The following is a 12097-nucleotide window of genomic DNA, read 5'->3' on the forward strand; positions in this document are numbered from 1 at the left end:
TTTCTGCAGATATCTGAATAAAAAGACAACACTTCAAAAAACATTGTGAAAAGTATATCCAATATTTTGCTCAGCTCTACTAACAATTATCCATTTTACATCATATTGATTGGTAAATAGATTCATAATTGTATTTGAGATTACTGTTGCACTGGGTAAATTATTGTATTGTTAAAGAAAATAACACAACATTTAAAAAATGACCTGTAACATTTTTAATCAGCTAAACCTGGGTGAATCAGGGGGGAAAGGAGCCCAGAGAGGGGTAGGGGTGGCAGGGAGAGGCTGGGACTGGAGGCTGGGGAGGGAAACTGAGGCTGTGATTTTCATGGAAGACTGGGACTGGCTTTGAAGGGAGATTGGGACTGGTAGCCAGGAGGGGCAGAGAAATCTAGGAATGGTTGCACCAGGAGACTGGGACCGGGAAACAGGTGTGGGGAGACTGAAACTGGCTAGAAACATATGTGGTCATATAATTAAAGATATACCATAATGCATTTGCAGAAGGGTACTGAATTAAGGTTGCATAGGCAACCTTAAACGTGGGCAGCAAAGCCAAGTCATTACTAGTTAAAGATCTTTGTCTGGGTTCTCATGTACACCATGATGTGCACCGCGGGGTGGGGGGATCCAAAGATGGAATTATGCCACCTTTCCATTCCCTGCAGTCCTGGTAGCCAAGAGTCCACTTGACGCTAACATTGTTCTAAATTCTGCTGGTTGGTAACAGCAGTTACACCAGCAGGGATCAGTAGAGCACATGACACTCCAACCATGCCCTGTGCTACTTTCAAAGTGCCCTGAAATTCCCCTTATGCCAGGAGATGGGAGAGGAGCCAAGAGACAGCTTCACATTGTCTGGAGATTCCTCTATGCATGGGGGATTGCCAGCTGGCTGTTTGTACCTTTCAGACGCAAAAGAGACAGATCAGGGCCAAGGAAATTCCCAATCCTATCTTTCTCTCTCATACTAATAAATTCGTCACCCAAGCTGATTTTCTTTATATGAAGCCAACATGCAGTTCTCAATTCCCACTATGTTTTCATGTTTTTATAAATTCTGTTGTGATCAGCTATGAATTCTGTTATATCTTTTTCCTAATCCTTATGTTTCACATAATATACCTTCATCACTTACCTTCCTCACCCTGATTTCTCACGTACTAACACCTATAGTTAATCACATTTTGAATACTTGCATTAAAATTAAACCCTAAAGCCACTTATAGTTCCTTTCCAGATGCTGCTGTTGATTATTTCCCTACGGGGTCCACCTAACATTCCACAAATGTCCTCTGGCACATCAGACCACATCTCTTGTATTCAAAAGTTTTTAAGCTTTTCCCCCCTAAGAAACTCATAAAATAACACCTTTATTTCCATACAAAACAGCTAACATCTGTGGCCAAAAACATCCAAACAAAGAAGAAATTTCTACCCAGCATAGTTTCAAGTTGATATACCTTTTAGCCATTTTTCGTATGCAATTAATCAATTTCTTTCTCACCAGAACTATTAAGAACCAGTCTCTTTCATGTGAATAGTTAATATGGACAATAACTTCAGATGCAGCATAACAATTCAAGGAGATTTCAATAATTCACATCCTCCTCCCCATATAAAGTAAATCTCTACTTAGCAAGGGAATCATCTAAAGAGATGTGTAAGCTACCACAAAATACTTTCATGAAGTACAATTTCTCTTCATATCAACTGCAGTTTCTTTGGTAGCTTTTGTATCAGCACCAGAATTTTCTCTGTGTACAGCACTGAAATCTTAATCAAATATCAATTACTATGTTTGACCCCAGTCCAAGTTTTAAAAGTCAGTAGTTGATCACTCCCAACTATATGACCTTATGATTAAAAATTAACCTTTAAAAATCACCCTTGAAATCATTTTTATTGAAATGTTTATCATGCAAAGTTCCTCAAGTTTTCAGGACAAAAGGTTGATATTACTTTTGAGGGAGAAACTGGTGTTCAGATCTGTACTCTGTACCAAACCGCTGGAAAATAAATACTCAGATGCTGCCTCAGAATCTCATATTTAATACACTGTTGATTATCTATTCACAAAGTGCTTTGCCACCCTCATATTGTAAGATAGAAAATATAATGTTCCACTATTGACTTTTTAAATGTAATGCCTTCACAGCACTTTGAGACCCCTGAATAAAAGGCACTATACAAATGGGAAGCCATAATAAATACATATTTTCCCTTTTACTCTATAGCCAACATGCTAATTAAGCTTTACTGTTATTTAACAGAACATAAAACAGTCTGATTTTATCATAGAATTACTGGTCTATAGAGACTTATCTCACAAGAATGGCCAAATAAGCCCATAAATTAATCAAAGCATAGATATTTTACTGATTTTTTTCTATCCAATTAGATGTTCTGATAGAACCTTTCCATATAAATTCAGATGTGATGTACTGTCTCTATGATTCTCCAAACCAGTATTTTCTTGTTCCATTATTTCCTCCAGATTAGTAGAGTTACTTTCAGTAAACTAAACAGTACCACTTCTAATACTTAAGTATTAGTATTGAAAAATGTTCTTTCATTATAATGCAGACATGTCAAAGTCCTCATGAGCATTGTGATGAGTACATGGGCACTGTCTACTATTTCAAATATACTTTTCAAATCCTCCTGAGCAAATATACAAAATCCTACACCCTCTTTAATACAGATCATCTGTCTCTTCGTATTTTTTTTTCAACTTACACCTGGGAGAAGAAGAATGTTAAAGAAAATAGTGGACCTTTGTTAAATGAGGAAGAGAACTAAATGATGGAGGACCCAACAAGGCTTGAAGTTCTAAATTACTACTTCTCTGAAGACCCCTGCAGTTTCCTTAAACTTAACTCCTTCCATAGTAGACAAACTGTGACAGAATGCTAGCTGTAGAACCCTGATCACTACGGGAAATGCAAACAAAGCCAATTACAGGATTAATTGGAGACAATTAAGATGTTATGGTGAGATTGGTGACACTTGCGGACAATGAGGAAATTAGCCCAATAAGGGAAGATATACAATTAGCAGGACCAGCAAGTAAGGGGGGAGCTCAGAAAGTGAGCTGGGTGAAGTAAAGAAAGCTGGGTGGAAGGCTCCTTATGACCACAAAGAGGGTAAGGGTCGGATGGGGAGGAGGGCACCCTCCCCCCAGGAGGCAATAAAAGGTCTCAAACAAAATAAGGGGGCAAGATATGTGACAGAGTGCTACTGTAGCACCCTGGTCATTTAGGGAATTGCATAACAAAAAATTACAGGCTTAATTGGAGGCAATTAACCTGTTATGGTGAGATTGTTGACACTTGGGGCAATGACTGGGCTAATGAGGTAATTAGCTCAATAAAGGAAGAGCTGAGTGTAGGAGAGAAAGCTGGGTGGAAGGCCTGTACTACGTTCTGTGATGGTAGGAATCTAAAGATTAAGGATACACATGGGGAAAAGAAGTGGACTATGTGATATTGTGAGTAAGAGAAAACCCAAACAGGTCAGGCAGCACGGCACACCAGGTAGCTGAAGGAGTGCCCTGTGACACACAAAGACTTTAGATTACTCTCAGCTTCTACAGTTGGCTACTTCAGAGCACCACCAACTTGATAGAAAATATTTATGCTGTGAAATAGAAAAAAAAAGGGGGGGGGAACAAGCACTCATTTCAGCTTTACCTTTAGATTGTATCTAAAATCCATTTTCTACCTGTTCACATGAAAACTGAAATTTAGCCACAAGGTCTAGATATAGAATGAATCCTTGAGCCTGCACAGCCAGCCAGTTGCATTGCCAAAAAAGTGGAGTCACCCTACTTCCTCCAATGGCTGCAAAACCTTTTAGCAATAAAACCTAGGGGAAAATGAGTCAGTGACCTCAATCACTTTGGGATTTCCTACCTCGTTTGCCATGCATCAAAGGCTCCATCTTTTATGAATCAAGTTCATTAGAACGAGAGAGGCAGAGCATTAATAGTGATCTTTATTATTACTATTTTGAGTCACCTACTTGTCATTCCCATTTTAAATACAGTACCAAATGGTGATTTAGCAAAATTTCTTTCTCATAAGATAAATAAGACATAACAAAATGTTGCTTGAGGACACCTCTCTGTCTGGACAGTTGGCAATTCTTACTGTAGAGAATGTAGCTTATAAACTTTCCCAGTTGAACCCATAGCTATTCTCATTCATAGGAAGAAGAGGAGTGGACGCCAGGAGAATCATGGCTTATCATCACTTCTGAAACACTCATATGGGACCAAATATGGCTGCTTTAGAATTCAGTGGCAAAACTTCTATTTACTTCAATGATAATTCAATTTGGCTGTGGATGACTGTGGGCAGGTCACTTAATTTCAATGTGCCTCAGTCAACCCACATAGAAAATTGAGTGAAAAGGAAGATTTCAAGCTGCCCCAATGTTTTAGTGCAATGAATTGCCATGGGGGTGTTACTGAAATCCGTCTCTTTCTCCTTGAGCTGGAAAGAGAGAAAACGAAGATCACTTTGCCTGTATGTACTCTTAGAGCGAGGCAGAGGTGCAACAGATCACAAGACAGGATATCATCAAAAATACAGATGATGTGTCCGAGTAGAAATTTCCTGTGTTTTTTTTAATTCCCAAATTTACAAAGCAATATCTATAAAATGCTTTACAGTGTTTCTAGCTATATTATATAGCCCTGAAGCCAGCTAATAATCTCTATGTAATATAAATCTGTAACTGCTAAAATGTTTCAGTTATCTTTCCTCTATTTCCAACAAACTAACATAAAAGAGCTAAACTGATGACTCCACTGAGGCAAACTTTCTTGCAATTTATTATCAGGCTTTTAATATCCCACATCCTGTTTGGCATCTTCAGCCTCCTTGTTCCTTAGTTTTTCCAAGTCTTATTCTCTCCCTCTTTACCCCTACCCCATCCACGAACATTATTATGCTCTTATTTCACAGCATGAAATCTATCACGCTTGGTCTACTGGCTTGAGCCTGAAATTATGCAGACAAAATTTCATTGGTTTCTAGGGGAGTTTTGCCTGAATAAGGAGGGATTAAAGTAAGGGAGAGTGGAGAAAAGCATAGCTCCCCCATCCTTTGCATAAAGCAGAAAGAAGCTCCTTCTCTTCTCCTTTCTTGAGTCCTAATTCTAGAAAACACCTAAACATGTACTTAAATCCATTCCTATCCAGGAAAGTAGTATAGGTGGGATTTTCAAAAGCATTCAGCATTGGCCTAACCTTACTACCACTTAAATCAAAAGGAGTCTTTAAAATGTAGTATTTGAGTGTCAGGATGAGTTAAAGGCATGAATGAAATTATTCCACTTATCAATTCAGAAGTCATCCAGAGACATTTAAGAAGATATGGGACCCTAATCTGAGTTTGAATTGGGCTACAATTTCATTTTTAAATGTTATGTTGTTTACTATAATGTTTAAATGGTAGTCCATTGTAAAGGTTTTATTTGGTTTACCTATGTATTAACATTGTTTGATGCTTTTATAGGTACTTCTACGATTCTATATTTTTTAAAAACTGTGCAGAAATGATCATGCTTGGAAATCTGCAACAAACCAAGGCCCCAATCTGACACATCACCCGATTGACTTCATAAGGGCCTCAGAAAGGTGCAAGGGTCCACCTGTGCAGGGGGACTTGCAGGGTCGGAGCCCAAATCTGGTCGAGGTTTTTTAATGGTCAATCCTTCAATTTTACTGTAGACAAAATTCACTTGGAAATCAACAGAAGTTCTGCCTGCTTTGGGAATTTAGAACTGGTATATAAGATGAAAGAACTTTGACCTACAAAATTAATATCCTCTATAAAATATTGAACTCATTAAATGATTGGAAATATGGTTGCCTTTAAAAATATGCAAGAACAAAAAGAATTTTGTGGTATGAAGACAAAGACATCTGGCTTCTTTTCTCTCTCATGGAAACATGTTTATTATGCAATTTTCAGCAGATCAAATCATCTGAATGCAAAGGATGATGTATTGTGTATAATAATTGTCAAAAATAATTACTGTGTTTGTAGTAGCTTTGACAGCATTATTTTATAATTCTTCTTAAAATAAATAAATAAATAAATGTACAAATCCCAAAACAATCTAAATAAATACTCACAATTACAGGCTACTTTAGATCTGAGCTGTTGTGATCTCACATGTCACCTCTCCAACACTTCAAGGAGAAGTTAGTAAAATTTTGGTTAATTTTGGTTTCCACCTATAGGAAAAACTCCTATAGGTAAAGGTGGTAAACCCTAATCCAACTCTGCATGCTGTTCCTGAGAAAAGGCAAATCATACAAACATATCTGGCAATCACAGAGCTGTTATTATTGTTATGTTATTACTGTTAGTATGTTATTATTCTTATTATTGTTATTATGTTATTATTGACAGAAAGACTCAATAAACCTGGGCACCCCAATCTATTTGATTAGATGATGGCCCCAAATCTGTGATAACATCTCTCAACAACAGCCCCTATAAGGAGTCTTTAGATATGGGTAGTTACTCCTGGTCTGGAGGAGAAGTAAACTGTAAGCCATTCAAATGGTCACAGAACAGTATGGAGTACACCATATGGAGTTCTGTATTTGGCCCTGACTCACCTTTGCTGTTTCTTGGGCACATCCCCCTTTCCTCCAAGGCAAAATGTATACATCCCCTACCTGCTATGAACCAAACAAATCCTAGTCAAGCCATCACAGCACACAAAGTAGTCATAGGTTTGTATTTGCCCATCAGAAATAAGAGACAAAGTGAGTGAAGTAATATATTTTATTGGACCAAATTCTGTTGGCGACAGAGACAAGCTCTTCAGTTCTGTATGTGCTAAAACATCACTCCATACATCAGAAATAAATAAGTGGCCTACTCTTATGTAAGCACTAGCATTGTAGTACAAGATGCATTGACTTAAACTGACAGAACCTGGAAATTCATATTAAAGTTCAAACTTTGTTTTCAACAAATTCTAATTTGCCAGTCTATTGTAGTAGGTATAACAATTTAATCAAAACATGGATCCGGAATTGACTTAAATTTTGTCAATTTCAAATTATTCAAATGTCCAGCTTTTCCTATAAATGGAAATTCTCACATACCTAATTTTGTAAAATCTTCATCAGAACCATTAATAATAATTTATATTAAGGTAGTGCTCAGGGGCCTCAATCTAGATTGGGGCCCCATGGTAGGTGATAGTACCTCACTTGAAGAGATTACAATCTAAATCAACAGAAAATGCAACAAGTGGGGGGTAACAAACAAAGGAAGGGAACAGGAGTGGGAAGATGAGGTAACTGTAACAGGAACATGGAGTTATGTAAACTAGCTATGTGTCCAATAGATTGTTCTGAGTAAATTAATATTTATGTATAAGATACAAGTAAACAAACAAATAAAAACAAATAAACAAATAAAAACAGATATTAGTAAACTCTATGGGCCCTATAACTAGCCATTAATCCATTCACTCTCCCTCCCTCCCCAGATTTTAGTTCCTCTAACAAGACTATGTTACTCTAGTTCAGAAATGGCTGCAGGGATATTTGAAACAAGTAACTACATAGGGCAACAAGACAAATGGAAAATTATAGATGCAAACCCTTCAGGCCTCTCAAATTAGACACTATTATATGCTTTAGATACAGCTCTGGAAACTCTACACTAAGCATTTATTAAGTAGTCAGCCCACAAAATCATATACAGTAACTCCTCACTTAAGGTCCTCCTGCTTAACGTTGTTTTGAAGTTACGTCACTGCTTCATTAGGGAACATACTCATTTAAAGTTGTGCAATGCTCCCTTATAAGGTTGTTTGGCTGACTTTACAAGGGAGCACTGCACAAGTTACTCTTCTCCGACTCCTCCCCTTCCCTTCCTCCCTCTCTCCCAGGGCTTCCCTTACCGCCAAACTGCTGTTTGGCGGCGCTTAGGACTTTCTGGGAGGGAGCGAGCAGGGAAGCTCCCCCACTCAGGCAGGGCCACCCGGAACACAGGGGCTTTAGGTGCTGCAGGGCCCTGGGATAAGGGGGCCCCGGGGCTCTGGCCTGCAGCTCTAAAGCCCCTTTCAGAATGTGGACCTGCGAGCACGGGCTGGAGGACTCAGGAGGAGCAGGGGCAGCCGCGCAGCCAGCGGCCGGAGAGAAGCGGCGCTTTCCCCTTCAAAGCCAGCCGGAGAGAAGCGGCACTTTGAAGGGGAAAGCACCGCTTCTCTCTGGCCGCTGGCTGCGTGGCTGCCCCTGCTCCTCCTGAGTCCTTCTCCAGCCCGTGCTCGCAAGGCTGCATTCCAAAGGGGGCTTTAGAGCTGCAGGCCAGGGCCCCAGGGCTCCCTTATCCCAGGACCATGCAGCCCCTAAAGCCCCTGCGTTCTGGGTGGCCCTGCCTGCCGGGGGGAGCTCCCAGAATTGCGGCTCCGAGAATCGCGGCCATGGGGGCAGTGCCGTAATGCATAGAGCCACCTGCACACCCCCTGCACCAAACTGGAGCTACCCCAGGTAAGTGCTCTGCACCTCCTGACTGCCCCAGCCCTGAGCCTCCTCCTGCACCTCCACCCTGAGTGCTCTCCCGCACCCTAACTCCCTCCCAGACCCCGCACCCCACCGAGCGCCCTCCCGCACCCTAACTCCCTCCCACACCCCGCACCCTAACTCCCTCCTAGACCCCACACCCCACCCTGAGCGCCCTCCCGCACCCTAACTCCCTCCCACACCCCGCAACCTAACTCCCTCCCAGACCCCACACCCCACCCTGAGCGCCCTCCCACACCCTAACTCCCTCCCACACCCCGCACCCCCACCCTGAGCGCCCTCCCACACCCTAACTCCCTTCCAGACACCGCACCCCCACCCTGAGCGCCCTCCCACACCCTGACTCCTTCCCAGACCCTGCACTCCCAGCCCTGAGCTCCAGGGGTAAGCCAGGGGCACCTCCCCACCACAGTACAGTACTGTACAGTATATAATGCCTTTTGTGTGCCCCCCCAAAAATTTCCTTGGAACCTAACCCCCGCATTTACATTAAATCTTATGGGAAAATTGGATTCATTTAACATTGTTTCACTTAAAGTTGCATTTTTCAGGAACATAACTACAACGTTAAGTGAGGAGTTACTGTAGATGTAGTACTGGAAGGGACCTTGATAGGTCATCTAGTCCAGTTGCCTGCACTGAGGCAGGACTAAGTATTATCTAAACCAGGGCTTCTCAAAGCCGGTCCACCGCTTGTTCAGGGAAAGCCCCTGGCGGTCCGGGCCGGTTTGTTTACCTGCTGCGTCCGCGGTTCACCATCCCAGGCCAATGGGGGCTGTGGGAAGTGGCCTAGGCCGAGGGATGTGCTGGCTGTCCTTTCCGAAGCCTCCAGTGGCCTGGGACGGCGAACTGCGGCCAGTGGGAGCCGCAATCGGGTGAACCTGCGGACGCGGCAGGTAAACAAACCGGCCCGGACCGCCAGGGGCTTTCCCTGAACAAGTGGCGGACGGACTTTAAAAAGCACTGATCTAGACCATCCCTGACAGGCATTTGTCTAACTTGTTTTTTAACTCCTTTAGGTAATTTGTTCCAGTGCTTAACTATCCTTACAGTTAGGAAGTTTTTCCTAATGTCTAACCTAAATATCCCCTGCCTACATCCCTACTCAAACACCACTGCACAGGCCAAACAGTGAGGAAAAGCAGCTCATACAGGACTCCAGCCACCACTTAGGGCAAGTCTATGCTACAAAATTAAGTTGACATTAGTTATGTCGAATTACAGGCACCGCAGTAATTAGACTGCTTTTGCATGTCCACATTATGCTCCTTGTGTCAGCGGTGCACAGCCTCACCAGCAGCACTTGCACTGATTTCACTGTCAGCGTGGGGCACTGTGGGATGGCTTCTGAAAGGCAGCAACAGTCGATGTAAGCAACACAGTGCCTGCACTGACACTGCGTCGACCTAACTACAACGACTTAAGTGCTATACCTCATGTGGAGGTGGAGTTATTAAGTCAGTGTAGTAGGCAAGTTAATCGGTGGGAGCTACGTTTTAGTGTAGCTACTTACAGAGTAAGGTCGATGTAAGCTGCTTACATGCAAGTCTGAACAAATGTAGCTATAGAAATTAAAACTAGGGTTGCCAACCCTCCAGGATTGCCCTGGAGTCTCCGGGAATTAAAGATTAATCTTTAATTAAAGGTAATGTCATGTGATGAAACCTCCAGGAATTCATCCAGCCACAGTTGGTAACACTAACTAAAACTGAAAGGGCAAAATTGGTAGCATGGCTCCTCAATAGTGGTTGCCATAGTAGATGTCGTCCACCTATAGCTTTACAGGAATTCTTCCACTTTGGGGGCAGTCTATAAATGGAGGGCAGGGATTTTTTTAAAAAAGGAAATCCTCATGGATTGTCTTTTCCTCCTATATAGTGCCACCACCGCCCTGAAAGGACACTGCATATGTTTAGCAGTGATGTTAATAAAAGGACCGTAGTTTAAAATACCAAATCAATAATAAACAAATGACCAAACAATCTTCTATATGTGCTTCCCTGGCAGGCAGTCTGGGACTACTAATAGGCACATTTATAGGGGCCTTCAATGTCTCACCTATTGAATTTAATTTTCCTCTTTTGATTACTTAAAACTTTGCTATGAGGGTTGAAATGCTGCAGGCTGAGTGAGGTAGATAGGATAGGTGGGACCACTAGAGAGGGGATAGGAAGGGCAGCAGGAGAGTAATCAGAAGGCGGGGGGGAGCAGGTGTAATAGCAGCTGGCTGGGGGTGGGGACAGCAGGGGAGTACCCAGAGGACAGGGAGGGAAGAACACACAGGAGAGGCAGCAGGCAGGGGAGCGGGGATAGGAGGAGACAGCAGGCTGAGGAGTGGGGGTGGAAGGAGGGGGGGGGGTCAGGAGTCACACAGGTGAGTGGGTGTTAGGTAAACAAGGCAGACGAGTGGGCATGGAAGAGGGCAGCAGGCAGATGAGTGGGTGCTGGAGGGGGCTGCAAGCTGAGGAGTGGGGGTGGGAGGAGGCAGCGGGGGAGGGTCAGGAGTCACACAGGTGAGTGGGTATTAGGTAAGCAAGGCAAAGGAGTGGGCATGGAAGAAGGCAGCAGGCAGATGGGTGGGTGTTGGAGGGGGCTGCAGGGTAGGGAGTGGGGGCGAGAGGCGGCAACTGTCAGGTGGGAGGGGGCGGCAGGCAGGTACGGGATGGGGGCTGTTGCTGGAGAACGCGCCCTGGTAGCCCATGGATGCTGCAGCTCCTCCTGCCCCGGCTCCTTCCCTCCCTGCCCGCCTCAGGCCCGGCTGGTGGCGGTACCTGCCCGGGATGCAGAGCAGGCGGCGGCGCGGCCGGCTCCCCGATCCAGAGCTGCTCCTTGAGGAGGTGCTGATAGCTGAGGCAGTGCTTCAGCGCGGACGGCACCGTGCCCATGGCCCGGCCCCGGGGCGCTCGATCTGCGCCTGCCGCCCAGCCGCAAGGTCACCGCATCCCCCCACGCCGCCGCCGCCCGGAGCCCTGCCGGGCCCGGCGCCCGCCGCAGCCAGTGGCTGGAGCCCGGGCCTGGGGAGCGCGTGTGATTGGCGGAGAGCGGGGGAATCCTGCATCCCCGCCTCGCCCGCTCCCGACGCTGCTGCGGCAACAGCCTCCTGCGCTTGGCCGCGGCGCCACCAGGGAGCAGGCTCCGGCCAGCCGCGCCGCTCCCTGCAGCACGGCGCAGGGGGAGCTGCAGCAGTCCCGGCGGCTCTAGCAATCGCCCCTGCTGCTCGCGCTGACCAGGAGCATAGGACAGCTGGAATCCGCCCGCCTACACCGTCCCACGCCTCAAGTCCCTCATTGTGCAGCCTGCGGGCAGGGAGACCCAGCGTTTCCATCCAGGCGCACGGGAACTGCCACCGCCCCCGGTCTTCACAGCCTTGCGGCCTTAGTCCACACATTGTATAGGAGCCAGCTGCGACCTTCAGATAGTTTTGGGGGTGCTAAGTGCTAGAACTTTTGGTACAGACCCATCGCTCTTCCATATCAGGCATGGAAACAAGGGATGGGAACAGGCCTGTGAGATATTAGGCCAGGCCTCTAGAGCTGT

At 44.7% G+C, this 12097-nt stretch overlaps 1 protein-coding gene across 6 annotated transcripts in view; it reads right to left on the minus strand.

Moving 5' to 3' along the window:
• The window catches only part of HMGCLL1 (3-hydroxy-3-methylglutaryl-CoA lyase like 1), a 128263-nt gene extending 116516 nt beyond the window's left edge, over window positions 1–11747 (minus strand). For 4 of the 6 annotated variants that reach the window (XR_002888141.3, XM_065587839.1, XM_005300203.4 and 1 more), the window contains exon 1: window positions 11332–11574. Coding sequence is in view for 4 of the 6 variants with exons in the window: in XM_065587839.1 (XP_065443911.1) it covers window positions 11332–11445 (114 nt within the window). In the remaining 2 variants the exon portion in view is untranslated. Of the gene's footprint in view, window positions 1–11331 lie in introns of all 6 variants that reach the window. The other 2 variants (XM_024101610.3, XM_005300202.4) reach the window with 2 other exon arrangements.
• Between the last annotated feature and the right edge of the window lie 350 nt (window positions 11748–12097).

This window comes from Chrysemys picta, chromosome 3 (assembly GCF_011386835.1).
Source record: "Chrysemys picta bellii isolate R12L10 chromosome 3, ASM1138683v2, whole genome shotgun sequence".
In the NCBI taxonomy this organism is placed as follows: Eukaryota; Metazoa; Chordata; order Testudines; family Emydidae; genus Chrysemys; species Chrysemys picta.